Source organism: Rattus rattus, chromosome 5, assembly GCF_011064425.1.
Source record: "Rattus rattus isolate New Zealand chromosome 5, Rrattus_CSIRO_v1, whole genome shotgun sequence".
NCBI classification, from domain to species: Eukaryota; Metazoa; Chordata; class Mammalia; order Rodentia; family Muridae; genus Rattus; species Rattus rattus.
This window is the reverse complement of record NC_046158.1, coordinates 105,031,467-105,047,616: the sequence shown is the minus strand read 5'-3', so window position 1 is coordinate 105,047,616 and position 16,150 is coordinate 105,031,467. Positions and strand designations below refer to the sequence as shown.

The 16,150-nt window shown below is 36.9% G+C and overlaps 1 protein-coding gene across 1 annotated transcript in view; it reads left to right on the top strand.

Moving 5' to 3' along the window:
* Positions 1-16,150, top strand: part of LOC116900616 (solute carrier organic anion transporter family member 6A1-like) — a 49,208-nt gene that overhangs the window by 21,420 nt on the left and 11,638 nt on the right. Inside the window, exons 5-7 of the mRNA XM_032902335.1 lie at positions 1,593-1,730; positions 3,029-3,094; positions 13,193-13,351. Of these exons, the coding sequence (XP_032758226.1) occupies positions 1,593-1,730; positions 3,029-3,094; positions 13,193-13,335 (347 nt within the window). The 3' untranslated portion in view covers positions 13,336-13,351. The remainder of the gene's footprint in view (positions 1-1,592; positions 1,731-3,028; positions 3,095-13,192; positions 13,352-16,150) is intronic.

Sequence of the window (16,150 nt, the reverse complement as noted above, 5' to 3'; positions counted from 1 at the left end):
GTGTAGTTTTCTCTGTATCCTGTAACCAAAGTGTGGGTTGTCTTCAGTAATAGGGTCTTATCATCTAGATGTGATGGTACTAATATCAATGGTCTTAGAATGTGCTATTTCAAGTGTCTCTAAAGGAGTCCTTACCAGTAACCAGAAGAAAGAAAAATTGTGTTTGATGTTCTGATTTTTACTTAGTACTACATGTCTTCAAGGAGAATATTATTTACAAATGTAGAGTACCTCTGTTCAAACTCTGAAATAATTCTTTCCACATGACCCTGTAATACCATTTCTAGGCAAATAACCAAAGTATTTTGTATCTTATTACATAGGTACTAGCATGTTCACACTTTTTGATTTTATGTTGCATTACATCTAGGAATGGAGGCAACATAGATGTTTATCAGCTGATGAGTGGGCCATGAGAATGCATCCATGTACACAGTATATATAACATTACTTCCCAGTAAAGAAAAAGTGACATTGAGAAAATTGCAGGAAAGTGGATACAAGCAAAATGAATTATATTGAGTGAGGGCAACAATGTTCAATGATATAATTCTACATGTTCTTTCCATATGCAGATACTAACTTCTGATCATTTTTGTTTGATCTGAAGTACATGTTGAAACTAGAAATGGCCCTTTGCTAGATAGGATGCACTGGGGAGAAGGAATAACATAATGTAGGTGAGATGAAAATAGAGAAGGCGAACATAGGGAGCAGAATGGTTTGGGCAGGGAGTACAATAATAGAGCAGCAAGAAGAATGACCAGGGGAAGCCTCAGAAAAACATTAAGTCTTCATGAAGAAGTTACGGGCAACATGATCTTGCTGTGTGAATCAAAGTATATAAAATGGAATGATAAACTCATGTGATATGAAACCATAGAGAGAAGTACTGGGTCCTAAGATTTTAAAAGTATGGGAATGTAGTGAAGGGAGGAGAAAAAGAGGATGAGTCAATTATAATTAATAATGATAGAAGATTTATGAAATCTCACTAGGTTTTAAGCTAAATTAAATATAAATAGAAAATGTAATTTATAGCAGCACATTGAACATTGCACATGTGTGTTTTGTTTTTTAATTTTTTTGTGTGTGTATGTGTGTAAACAGGTTGGTGCCACATACAGTTTCAAACATTCACTGGGGAAATCTTGAAATATATTTCTAGGGGATAAGAGAAGCATTTTCCAGAGACACAGACAAAACATGCAATTAGAAAATGGTATGAAGTCACTTTTAGTCATTAAAAATCTCATAGTTATCTATCTGTAAAGATTTTGTGAGTCAAAAAAATCATGCAGTATAATTTTTGTTGTAAATATGTCTGCAAAACATTCCCTGAAAAAAATGTATTCATGATTATTTGTAAATAACAGCATAGACAGAATTCAAAATGATTACAAACTACTAATATTTGTGTACCTACAAGGATCAGGACAGTATCAGGTCTTTTATCCAATAAAAGATGGCCGTTACAGTATTTTTAAAATTGTTTTAGAGGTTCGTGTGTGTGTGTGTGTGTGTGTGTGTGTGTTTGTGTGTGTTTTGAGAAGCAGTTTATGAAGTACTTCTATTCACTGACTGTTTTATAGGCTCTGTTCCTGACCATCTACTTTTTGCATCAACGTCAGATTATACTTGTAATTTCTGGAACATTAATTCATGTGGGGAAAAAGGACGGTGTTGGATCTATAATAAGAAAAATTTGGTCTTCACATTTCAGACAACTTGTAAGTGATGTGAATTGTATAAGTTTAAATAAATAAAGTTGATTTTAGAATTTTCCATTGTTTATGCCAAGGAAATAATTATGAAGAATTACTTCGCTAAGTAAAGGCTTATATAATTATGTAGAAATTAATTTATATACTTGTACTACATAATTTACGTAAATGCTTATATTTTTTTCTGGTAAGCACACTCTAGATTTCAGCATTATATATTAAGAAAGGGATAATAATTAGTATTTCAGTGTATAAACAATTTTATTTATTTATACAGCTAAATTAAAATTTTCTTATGAGTACTTTTGAGTATGACAGTGTTAAATATTAGTTGTTTTAATAAAAACTATTATATCTGTGTGGTGGTTTGAATAGGTATCACTCCCTCCCCCACGTACACACACACACACACACACACACGTACAGAGAGAGAGAGAGAGAGAGAGAGAGAGAGAGAGAGAGAGAGAGGCAGACACACACATTCATCTGTTTGAATTCTTGGCACATAGGGAGTGAGATATGTTTTGCCCTTCTGAAGTAGGTGTGGACACTTTTTAGAAAAAAATGTTAGTGTGGAGGTAAGCTTAAGTACTCCTATCCTCAATCTATGTATTCTCAGTGTAGCAAACTGTCACCTGATGCCTGTAGATCAAGATGTAAAACTCTTAATTTCTTTTCCATCACCATGTCTATCTGCATGCCAGCATGCTTTCTACCCTCACAGTAATGGACTTATAAGCCTGTGATAGCATAACCTAGTCCCAGTTAAATGTTTTCTTTTGTACGAGTTACTGTGGTATTTTTCCCACCAATAACATCCTAAGAGAGAAATTTGTACCAGTGAATGGAATATTGCTGTGATAGACATGACCATGATTTGATTTGGAGGAATATGTCTTCGGGCCTATGGCTTAGAAAAGCAATTTAATGCATTTTAAGTTGGAATAATGGGCTATAGTAATAAGAAAATAGAAGACAGTGGTTCTGAGGTTGGTTTGAACTGTGGGTGCTTGACTCAAGAAGTTTCAGAGGAGAAGTATTTTAGTATGTTTCCTAGGTATCATTCTTGTTATATTAGGGTGAATAGTGTGGCTACTCTTACCTACCTCTGAAAGTCTTCCCTGAGAGTGAAGTGAAGAGATTTAAATTAATTTCATTGGAAAATGAAGTATCAAAACAGCCTAGGGTAGACTGTATTGTGGTTCACTCTTATGAAAAGAGGCAAGGAAAAAGACAAAACGTATGGTTCATGGAGAAAATGGGCACATGGAAGTACAATGGAGCTAAATCTTATGTTGAAGCAGATAAACATATTGAAGACATCAAACTGAATAAAGGGATTTGTGACATCAGTGCAAGATCCCAACAAGGTAAGTTACCATCTTGTGAAGAGGAATTAAAGAACAGTTTAGGTCTAGGCATGGAGGAATATGCCTTTAATTGTAGCACTCAGGAGACAAAGGTTTGCAGCTCTCAGTTCATGGTCAGCCTATAGTAGATGGAGTTCCAGAACAGTTGAGTTTTTCCAAATAATGAAACCATCAAAACCAGAAAGCTGGTGAAGATATAATTGAGTAAGTGTGCTATGTTTCACATCCCAGCAAACAGTGGAACTTGGCATCTTTGCACATGTGGTTTTGGCTTTAAAAGCTAGGATAAAAGAAAGAGGTTATCCCTGTATCCAAATCCTGTGGGGAAGACCGCTGAACACCCAGAAGTGCAGACATCCTAAGACTGCAGGACAGACTGCCACTTCTGCCCACTTCTGCCCACATCCCTGGTCCAAGAGGATACTGCATAGTGCCTCTGGACATAGAAATATAGGAACAGTCATCTGCTGGTACCTGTGGTACTTGTCTGTGCCCAGAACTGAACTGAACTGAACTGGTCAAACAGCTCCCTGTACCCAAATTCCATTGGGGAGAGAGCTGGACCCTCAGAAGTGCTGCAGACCTTCCTGAGAAATCTGAGAAGACTACCTTCTGCCCACATTCCTGACCCAAGAGGGAATTGCCTAGTGCCAACTGTGCCCCCTGGGTGCAAGGACCTAGGAGCAAACAGGAGCAGAATGCTTCTGATTCCTACATGACCTTAGTGCTTAAAAACAGTCACCAGGAACACATACACACATTAGAGCAGAGGCAAGACCCACTTTTCTGCTCCAAGTGACCTGCCTGGTAGACTCAGGAAACACAGAGGCAGAATTCCTCTGGGACAGGGCACTTCCTTATTTTGGCTGTGCCAAGAATTGGACTGATACCATCCCACAGTTCCCTGCACCCAAATCCCGTGTGGAAGAGAGCTGAACACTCAGAAGTGCAGACATCCTGAGATCACAGGAAAGACTGCCATTTCTGCCCACCTCTGCCCACATCCTTGGTATGAGAGGAAAGTGAGTAGTGCCTCTGGACACAGGAATGCAGGAACAGTCAGCTGCCCATACCTGCAGTACTGGTGTGTCCAGAACTGAACTGAAGTGAACCAGTCAAAAGCTCCCTACGCAGAACCAAAAGGAAAAATGTAATCTTCTTGCAATGAAACCAAAAGAGAGATACACAAACATAATTCTACCCCAAACAATGAAAATAACAGGAAGCGACAATCACTGTACCTTAATATCTCTTGATATCAATGGACTCAATTCCCCAATAAAAACATACAGTAACAGAGTGGCTACATAAAGAGGACCCAGCATTTTTATGTGTACAGGAAACATACTTCAGAGTCGGAAACATACTTTAGAGTCAAAGACAAACACTACCTCAGAGTAAAAGGCTGGAAAACAACTTTCCAAGCAAATGGTATGAAGAAACAAGATGGAGTTGCCATTCTAATATCAAATAGAATTGATGTTCAAACAAAGTCATCAAAAAAGATAAGGAATGATACTTAATATTCATCCAAGAAAAATCCACCAAGATGAACTCTCAATCCTAAATACCTATGCTCCAGATGCAAGGGTACCTACATTCTTCAAAGAAACCTTACTAAAGCTCAAATCACACATTGCAACTCACACAATAATAGTAAGAGATTTCAACACCCTACTCTCATCAATGGACAGATCATGAAAACAGAAATTGAACAGAGACATTGAGAAACTAACAGAAGTTATGAACCAAATGGACTTAACAGTTATTTATGGAACATTTGATCCTAAAACAAAAGGATATACTTTCTTCTCAGCAACTCATGGTACCTTCTCCAAAACTGACCATATAATCGGCCACAAAACAGGAAGATAGAAATAATCCCATGCAACCTATCAGATAACCAAAGGTTAAGTCTGATATTCAATAACAAAAATAATGACAGAAAGCCCACATATACATGGAAGTTGAGCAACGTTTTAGTCAATGAAACTTGGTCAAGGATGAAATAAATTAAAGACTTCTTAGAATTTAAGGATAATGAAGATTCAATATACCCAAACTTATGGAACACAATGAAAGCAGTACTAAGAGAAAAACTCATGGCTCTGAATGCCTGCAAAAAGAAACAGGAGAAAACAGCTTGACAAGAAACCTAAGAGCTCTAGAACAAAAAGAAACAAATATAACCAAGAGGAGTAGAAGGCAGGAAATAATCAAACTCAGGTCTTAAATCAACCAATTAGAAACAAAAAGAATTATTCAAAGAATCAACAAAAACAGGAGCTGCTTTGAGAAAATCAATAAGATAGATAAACCCTTAGCCAGATTAATCAGAGATCACAGAGACTTTATCCAAATTAATAAAATCAGAAATGAAAAGAGAGACATAATAACAGAATCTTGGAAAGTTCAAAATATCACCAGCTCCTACTATAAAAGCTTATATTCAACAAAACTGGTGAAAATCTGCAGGAAATGGACAATTTCCTAGACAGATATCAGGCACCAAAGTTAAATCAGGAACAAACAAACCATCTAAACACCCCCATAACTCCTAAAGAAATAGAATCAGCTATTAAAAGTCTCCCAACCAAAAAAGATCCCAGGACTAAATGGGTTTAGTGCAGAATTCTATCAGACCTTCATAGAAGACCTCATACCAATAATGTTCAAACTACTTCACTAAATAGAAACTGACAGAACACTACCATATTCCTTCTATGATGCCACATTTACTCTTATACACAAACCACACAAAGACTCAACAAAGAAAGATAGGTCAGACGAATTTCCCTTATGAATATTGATGCAAAAATACTCAATAAAATTCTTGCAAACCAAATCCAAGAACACATCAAAAAGATCATCATGATCAAGTAGGCTTCATCTCAGGGATGCAGAGATGGTTTAATATTCAAAAATCCATCAATGTAATCCACTATATAAACAAACTCAAAAATAAGAACCACATAATCATTTCATTAGATGCGGAGAAAGCATTTGAAAAAATTCAACACTCCATGATAAAAGTCCTAGAAAGATCAGAAATTCAAGGCCCCTAGCTAAATGTAGTAAAATCAATATACAGTAAACCAGTAGCTATCATCAAATTAAATGGAGAGAAATTTGAAGCAATCCCACTAAAATCAGGGGCTAGACAAGGCTGGTAACTCTCTCCCTACTTAGTCAATATAGTACTTGAAGACTTAGCCAGAGCAATCAGAAAATGAATGGAGGTCAAAGGTATACAAATTGGAAGGGAAGAAGTCAAAATATTACTATTTGCAGATGATATTACTTAAGTGACCCTTACAGTTCCACCAGAGAACTGTTTACTTAACATGATAAACAACTTCAGCAAAATTCTGGATATGAAATTAACTCAACCACATCAGTAACCTTCCTCTACTCAAAGGATAAACAGGCTGAGAAAGAAGTTAGGGAAATGACACCCTTCACAGTAGTCCTAAATACTATAAAATATCTTGGTGTGATTTAACCAAGCGAGTGAAAGATCTGTTTGACAAGAACTTCAAGTCTCTGAAGAAAGAAATTGAGGAAGATTTCAGAAGATGGTAAGATCTTCCATGCGCATGGACTGGCAAGATTAATAAAGTAAAAATGGCCATTTTTCCAAAAGCAATTCACAGATTCATTGAGATCCCCATCAAAATTCCTATTCAATTCTTCATAGAGATAGAAAGAGAAATTTGCAAATTTATTTGGAATAACATAAAACCCTGGATATCAAAAATCATGGACTAGACAAGGCTGCCCACTCTTTCCTCAAGCTAAATAATACAAATGGAAGCATTCTTTTCCTGAACAAAACACCAATGGCTTATATACTCTACAATCTCAGCTTATGTTCAAGTGGACACTGTACTTATATAAACAACAGATAAAGATCTTTACCAATCCTACAACTAATAGAAAAAAATGTCAAGGTAAGACAAATAACCCTAAAAAAGATGGGCACTGAACAAACAATTCCCTGAACAAAATACCTAAAAAGTAACCAACATCTCTTTAGTTCTCAAATCAAAACAACCTGATCAAGTGAATGGACAAATGGGATGTTCTACAATCTCAAATTGCTTCTTCTGGAAGTCTGGAAAGAAAATTAGACAGTGTGCCTGAGGGGAAAATATACCTCTCTATTGGGCATATACCAAAATATACAAAGAACTCAAGAAGTTAGACTGGAAAGAGCAGAGAGCCAAATAACCCTATTAAATGGAATATTACAAAAAAGGACTTTATGAAATTAAATAGGCAAATGGTTGAACATTCTCTGGTGAGCTAACCCACAATCACAGGATTGCACTCAGATAAGTAACAATAGCCCAAATGGCAGCACCTAAAACCTAGAACAAATGAAACATCCTTGAACAGATGATCAAAAATGTAAGATGCAAATCCTTGGCAAAAACAACCCTAAGAGGACTTTCGAGCCTACCCCATCACCCATACATATGTAATACCCAATTAGACAAGAATGAAACTAAAGATCAAAACCTCAGGTGACAGCAGATGCTGGTGAGGATGTGGAAGGGAAGAGGAATAGAACTGGAAGAGCTTGAAAGGCTCAAGGACCCATATGTACAACAATGCCAATTTTGAGTTTAACCACTACCTAAAAGACTCAGGACTCCTGGACTCTTCCTCAATTATCCTAGGATGAGGAGGGAAGCCCTCCTGCTATCTGAACCCCAGCTAAGACTGTCCCAATCCAGGGCATATATGTTTGCCCCAAATGTATATAAGCTACTCAACATACAAAAAAAAGGGATATCTACTTAGATAAAATTTTCCCCATCCCTGACTAGTCATAATCAAGCCTTATAAAAGACTCTGCCTTGATATTGGTAGAGACAAGCTGGAAAAGAATACAGATGCCCTTCAATCAGGGATCTTTGAATGGATATTCAGTGGAAAAAAATGGCATTTTCAACAAATGGTCTACACATGTGGAATAATACAAATCGAGTTCTACTCAGCAATCAAACACTTCCAGTAAAACCAGATTCAAACTAAAATTCATAAGGCAAATGGGATGAACTAGAAAATATCCTAGAGAATGGAGGGATGTCCTACAATCTAAACACAGAAAAACACACATCAAGGTATACACTCAATTAACCTATAAAAATGAAAATATGCTCAAAATCTCAGATTAACCAAAAGTGTAATCCACACACACCAAACAGGAAGCTCAAGAAGAATGGCTATGAGCCAAAATGTAGATATTCCTCTCCTTAAAAAACTAATTTGACAAATATATGAAATATCCATATAAGAGGGCTATATGGAGCACCCATACACAAAGTTGAAAGCAGAGACTGAAGGAATTCAGGCCTGCACCACATGTGAAAATGCCCATATATACAGCCACAAAACTAGATAATAACTTGATGAAAGCTAAACACAGTGCATGTTGAAGGGCTCACTGGATAAGGTAGATCTCTCCAAAATGGGAGACATAACCAGAGCATACCAAGTACAGAGGTGAATGCTAGCAGCAAACCAATGAACTGAGAAAAGGACCCGCTTGGGGTAATTAGAGGAAGAATTGAAAGAGCCAAAGGGGCTCTTTCATAGGAACAGCAATGCCAACCAACCAGAGCTTCAAATTACCAAACCACTAACCAAAGTTATGGTTAGCATATACAGCCGAAGAAAGTCTTATTGGGCATCAGTGGAAGGGGAAGCCCTTGGTCCTGTCATGGGGAAGCCATGGTTGGACTGCCAGTGCAGGTGAATTGGGATGGGGGGCAGTAAGGGAGGTTGAGTGGGGGGAACACCCTTATGGGGGAGGTGTACGTGATAGGGGGCTTATGGACAGGGAACCAGGAAAGGGAATAACATTTGAAATGTAAATAAAGAAATATATCTAATGAAAAGAAAAAGAAAATAGCAAGTGATACCTCTTTAAAAAAAAAAAGAAAGAGGTTATAGAATCTGCTTTTGTAACTAAGAAATCTTGCAAACACAAGGAATGTGTCAAGGGTGTCCCTCCATGGAGACAAAGAGAATCTATTGCGTGAAGCTGGGAAGGAGAAGATTAGATTGTCTTGGAGACCCCAAAATGTTGGAGCTGTCAGGTCCATTGGATACTTACCAGAGGCTAAACACAGGGAATGAAATCAGCCCAACAGAGTGATGTGTGTTGGAATCAACAACATTGGAAGGAGTTGAAGATTTGAGTAGCACTTTGACATCAGACACTGAGAAGAAGAGTTCAGAGTTTGTGAAGCTGGGTGTTTGTTTTCTTTATTTTTGTTTTTGGTTTTGTTTTGTCTGCCTTGCTTTGGTCCAGTACTTTTTCTATGTCAATCACCATCTATATATCCATGCTGCCATGCTTCCCACCATGATAACCATGGATTAATATTGTGAAAATGTAAGCAGGCCAAATTAAATGTTTTTCTTTATGAGTTGCCATGGTCATGGTGTCTTTCTACAAAAATAAAACACAATGTAAGGCAAGTTGTAAATCATATAATTAAAACACTATTATCCCTTTGAAGACTAAACAAGAATGTTCTCATTTTTGATAAGACAAGACATAAATTTTGCTATTTTTATTTATTGAAAATCTCTCAAATATATGAGAGACATGATGTCCAGACAAGGTAAAGAGGTTTCCCTGAATGCTTCTTTTAAACAAAATACAAATAAACATAATAGCTTCATGAAAAAATATTGGATCAAGACTGACAACAAATCTGCTAAGAAACAATGAAGAAGGAAAAAGATTCATGTTAATTCAGATATTTTATCTATGATTTTAAGAATGATGGACTTCACTCAAATGAATGCTTAAATTTGATAAAATATTTGTGCATAAAAGACACTGTTAATGTGTTTTAGTTTAATTGGTGTTAGCACATTGAAACAGAAAGTAATGTTGTATGTGTGTATGTTTATGTTAATGCATAGAGTTAGTGCTATGTATAATTTGGAATATACTCCACTGGGATATGTCTACTATATAGACATAAACAAGAGAACACAATCAGAAAAGAGAATATGAAAAAGAACTTTTCTTTCAACAGAAAGAAAAAAATCAGAAAAAAACACAGGGGCTGAGGTAATAAACTATAATTTCAGTGGCTGGCTCACATAAGCACAAAAAAATTCTGATAAGTCAGAAGGGAAATCATTTCAAATTATCCAGTCAAGGAAACTCAAAGCAAGGAGAATCTGAGGTAGTGAAGAAAAGATAGGAGTTTTTGGTCACCATCCAGAAATGTCACAAAGAATGCACAGTAATCTCACAAAGTGATGAATAGATAGTGGCCATATGTCATTAAATGTGAGAATCTATTCTGATCCCAAAAGTAGGAAAAATACCTCTTTTGAAAATACGGATAAATCTAATAGATATTGTGTATATTAATATTCCATTTTCAATGCTCTAAATATAGTTGAGTCTTGTTATTTTATAATGAAATTTATATAGTCTATAGTCTTGAAGTTTAAAATCTCAACTAGGATTACAAATTCTATTGGACCTTTTTGCTACATCAGATCATAGTCCTCAACATAATACCTGTCTTTCAAGAATTACCACACTGTGAGATAGAAAGCTAGAAATCTAGAGCTTAGGCTTATCTCTATGATGGGAAGTAATCAAGGTCAATGACTTGGAAAAATCCATATCTGTAGGGTTCCCTACGAGTCTCCTTCTATGCCATACATCTTATAAGACTCTTCAACAGTGCATTATTAATACAATATACTTATGTTTCCATTACATAAATATCCAATCTGTAGCAACCCATCCCTGTCCTCCAAGATCTATGGCATTCTCCAAATATAAAATATAATAATCCTAAAGTTGTAGTTCCAAGGATTCTAAAATATCCCTGTAAAGATTATTCTGTAGCCTGTATTTCATTATTCTGATCCAAAACTGGACAGTCCTACAGAGTTACACTAACATCATTAGCAAGTGCTTACTGGACCACACTAATGTGTTGTTCTTCCATACATGGTTTTGCTCTTTCCTGACCAGAGTTTAAATTTTTCTAGTCATTACTAGTGTAGAATTCTGAATAAAACCAGCCAGGGTTGATCACAGTGTGTCATTACTGTTTCATGGTTTGAATATTGGCCTCTCAATATTAAGCCCATTTCTTGGTATTTCTTTGCACTCTTTGTTCTTTGCAATCATTCCAGGTCAGTGTTTTATTTGGTACAACAAAAAACACAACATAGCAAAACTATTGTCAACAATAAATGAACTTCTGGGGGAAGCACCATCCTTGGGCTCAAGCTGTATTACAAATGTCATAAAAACTGCATTACTGATAAAGAGACAGGCAGGCAGATCAATGGAATAGAATTGAAGATCCAGAAATAAACCCACACACTTATGGTCACTTAACATTTGACAAAGTAGCTAAACACATCCAATGGGGAAAAGACAGCATTTTCAACAACTGGTGCTGGTTCAGCTGGAGGTAGGCATGTAGAAGAATGAAATTGACCAATTTTTATCTCCTTGTACAAAGTCAAGTCCAAAGACCTCCACATAAAACCAGATATACTGAAAATAATGGAAGAGAAAGTAGGGAAGAACCTTGAACGCATAGGCACAGGGAAAATTTCCTGAACAATGGCTTATGGTCTAAGATTAAGAATCAAGAACACCTCTTAAAATTGCAAATCTGTGAGGCAAATAATACTATCAGTAGGACAAAGTGTCAACCAACAGATTTGGAAAACATTTTTACCAATGCTTCATTTGATAGAAGGCTAACATCCAAAATATACAAAGAACTCAATAAATTAGACTCCAGAGAATCAAATAACCCTTTTAAAAATGGGCTACAGAGGTAAACAAAGAATTCTCAACTGAGGAATATCAAATGGCCATGAAGCACCTAGAGAAATGTTCAACAACATTAGTCATCAGGGAAATGCAAATCAAAAGAACCCTGAGATTCCTCATAGCAGCTTTATAATAACTAGAAGCTGTAAAAAACCCACATGTTGTTGGGGACAATGACTATTAAAAACAATGACTTCATGAAATTCTTAGACAAATGGATGGAACTTGAAAATATCATCCTGAGTGAGGTAACCCAGTCACAAAGAGCATACATGGTATGCACTCACTGATAAATGGATATTAGCCCCAAAGTTGGAATATCCAAGATAATATTCATAGACTATATGAAATTCAAGAAGAAGGAAGACCAAAATGTGGATGCTTCAGTCCTACTTAGAAGGGGAAACAAAATAATCATGAGAGTTAATACAGGGACAATGAGTGGAGCAGACACCAACGGAAAGGCTATCCAGAGACTGCCCCACCTGGACAACCATCCCAGATGCAGTCCCTGAACTCAGTCACTATTGCTGATGCCAAGAAGTGCTTGCTGACAGGAGCCTGATATGGATGTGTCCTAGAGGACCTTAATGATACAGAATAAGATGCTTGCAGCTTTCCATAAGACTAAGCACGGGGACACCAGTGGAAGAGTTAGATAAGCACTGAAGGAGCTGAAAGGTTTTGCCACCCCATAGGAAGAACTACAATATCAACCAACCATCCCCTGCCTCCCCAACAGCTCCCAGGAGCTAAACTATTAACTATCACAGGTAACTCCACTCATTTTTCTATAACATTTGGATTCTAACAAGGTATTGCATTTGTGAAGTTTAATTAATTTTATATAATATTTGTAATTTTCAGAAATGAGAAAAAATTAAAAGTATAAAACAATTATATTAGTATATATGTGTGGAAAGCAATCAATATTTTGAACAATTAAGCTAAATAAAACTTAAAGCTTGTTTCTGTTCTTAGTGTTATGTACATTTTGAAAATATAATTTGTGTACTTTCAAATTAACATAGTTTGTGAATTAATAGAACATTACTTTTTGGAACTTATCTGATAAGTATGGGAAATTTTGTAAGCATTTTAAAATACATAATTTGACATAAGATTATAAAATCATGTAAATGGGAAATTAACACCTCCGGAAGTAAACAATATGTTTTATTTAGGTAAGAGGCATTTTTCATTAAAATAGTGTTAAATATGATATAGTTACACTCCTATTTTTTTTTTAACTTCAGGGATTAGCATGCAAATATCAACAGGCCTGCTTTGTCTTTATGGGATTTATCGACATGATTATGTGGTAAATGAAAAGAATAAAAGTTTGGCTATACATGTAAAGGATGAAAAAGAAAACGAAAAAAAAAAGCTTGATTTCTAACTGATTTCTCCATTGGGTAAGGATGGTTTGCTTTCTCTTTGTCACTGGAATATCATACTGATAATTTTAAAGCAGTAATAGTGAAGAGTTACATTAAAATATGCTTCATATTATCATAAAAAATTTTAAAATTTGTATTAGATATATTTCTTTACTTACATTTCAAATTTTATTCCCCTTCTCGGTTTCCTGTCAATAAGCACCATTCCCTCCCCTCCCCCTCCCCCATACAGGTATTCCCCCTATACATCCCCCTTATTCCCCCCCCATATTCCTCTGCACTGGGGGTCCAACCTTGGCAGGACCAAGGGCTTTCCCTTCCCCTGGTGCCCCCACAAGGCTATTCTCTGCTACATATGCAGTTGGAGCACTGGGTCAGTCTGTGTACAGTCTTTGAGTAGTGGTTTAGTCCCTGGAAACTCTGGTTGGTTGGCATTGTTGTTTTTATGGGGTTGTGAGCTCCTTCAGCTCTTTCAATACTCCTTCTAATTCCCCCCAAGGGGGTCCTATTCTCAGTTCATTGGTTTGCTGCTAGCTTTGACCTCTGCATTGGACATGCTCTGGATGTGTCTCTCAGGAGAGATCTATATCCAGTCACTTTCAGCGTGCATTTTTTAGCTTCATCAATCTTATCTTGTTTTGGTGGCTGTGTACATATGGGCCATATGTGAGGCAGGCTCTGAATGGCCATTCCATCAGTCGCTGCTCTAAACTTTGCCTCCATATCCCCTCATTTGGATAATTTTTCCCCTTTTAAGAAGGAGTGGGAGCATCCACATTTTGGTCATCCTTCTTTTTGAGTTTCTTGTGGTCTGTGGATTGCATCTTGGGTAATTCAAACTTTTGGGCTTATATCCAATTATCAATGAGTACATACCAAGTGTGTTTTTTTGTGATTGGGTTACCACACTCAGCATGATATTTTCTAGTTCATTCCATTTGCCCATGAATTTCATGAAGTCATTGTTTTTGATAGTTGAGTAGTACTCCATTGTGTAGATGTACCATATTTTTTGAATCCAGTACTCTGATGAAGGGCATCTGGGTTCTTTCTAGCTTCCGTTTATTATAAATAAGGCTGCTATGAACATAATGGAGCATGTAACTTTTGTTGTATGTTGGAGCATCTTTTTGGGTATATGCCCAGTGTTGGCGCAGCACCGACCTTATACGGAGAATCGGGCAAAACCTTGGGATGAAAAAGCACACACACACAGGTTATTCATGTAGCCAAGAGAGGAAGCGAGAGAAACTCCCTGTAGCTTTATTCACCACGTATATACCCAAGTTCCCCAGGTAGAAAATATCTGGGAAGCACAGTGGGAAACCCTGGCTCCTGACTTTGGTAACAAAAGACCAACTAGGAGACCTGAATTAATTAGGGAGAAATCTGAGAAGACCAGCCTAAATCACAAGGATAAAGGCTGAGGAAGCAAAAGGCAGAAGTAAATTGACCACCACCCAGGTGTGGTCCAGGTGTGTCAGTTCCACATGCATCAGCCGGGCTCAGCAGAGGTCATGCAGTGGAGACACCGGGTGTTTACTACTTGGTCTTTTCTTCCTGTGCCGTAAATACATGGGAGAGGCTCTCATGGAGTATGTGTGGCCAAGAGTCATGTAGCCACTTTGAGCTATCCAGGCCCAACCTGGGTCCTCAGGTATTGAAATGTCCAATTTTCTGAGGAACCTTCAGACTGATTTCCAGAGTGGCTGTCCCAGTTTGCAATCCCACCACCAATGGAGGAGTGTTCCTCTTTCTCCACATCCTCGCCAGCATCTGCTGTCGCCTGAGTTTTTATCTTAGCCATTCTGACTCATGTGAGATGGAATCTCAGGGTTGTTTTGATTTGCATTTCCCTGATGACTAAGGATGTTGAATATTTCTTCAGGTGTTTTTTGACCATTCAATAATTCTCAGCTGAGAATATTTTGTTTAACTCTGTACCCCATTTCTTAATAGGGTTATTTGGCTCTCTGGAGTCTAACTTCTTGAGTTCTTTGTATATTTTGGATATTAGCCCTCTATCAGATGTAAGATTGGTAAAAATCTTTTCCCAATCTGTTGGTTGCTGTTTTGTCCTAATGACAGTGTCTTTTGCCTTACAGAAGCTTTGAAGTTTTATGAGGTCCCATTTGTCCATTCTTGATCTCAGAGCATAAGCCATGGGTGTTTTGTTCAGCAAATTTTCCCTAGTGCCCATGTGTTTAAGACTCTTCCCCACTTTTCCTTCTATTAGTTTGAGTGTATCTGGTTTGATGTGGAGGTCCTTGATCCACTTGGACTTAAGGTTTGTACATGGTGTTAAGAATGAATCAATTTGCATTCTTCTACATACTAACCTCCAGTTGAACCAGCACCATTTGCTGAAAATGCTATCTTTTTTCCATTGGATTGTTTTGGCTCCTTTGTCAAAAATTAAGTGACCATAGGTGTGTAGGTTCATTTCTGGGTCTTCAATTCTATTCCACTTGTCTGTCTGTCTGTCTCTGTAACCAATACCATACAGTTCTTATGACTATTGCTCTGTAATTCTGCTTGAAGTCAGGGATGGTGATTCCCCAAGAAGTTCTTTTATTGTTGAGTATAGTTTTCACTATCCTTGGTCTTTTGTTATTCCAAATGAATTTGCAAATTGATTTTTCTATCTCTATAAAGAATTTAGTTGGAATTTGATGGGGATTACAATGAATGAATCTGTATATTGTTTTTGGCAAAATGGCCATCTTTACTATATTAATCCTGCCAATTCATGAGCATGGAAAAGTCTTTCCATCTTCTGAAATCTTCCTCAATTTCTTTCTTCAGAGACTTGAA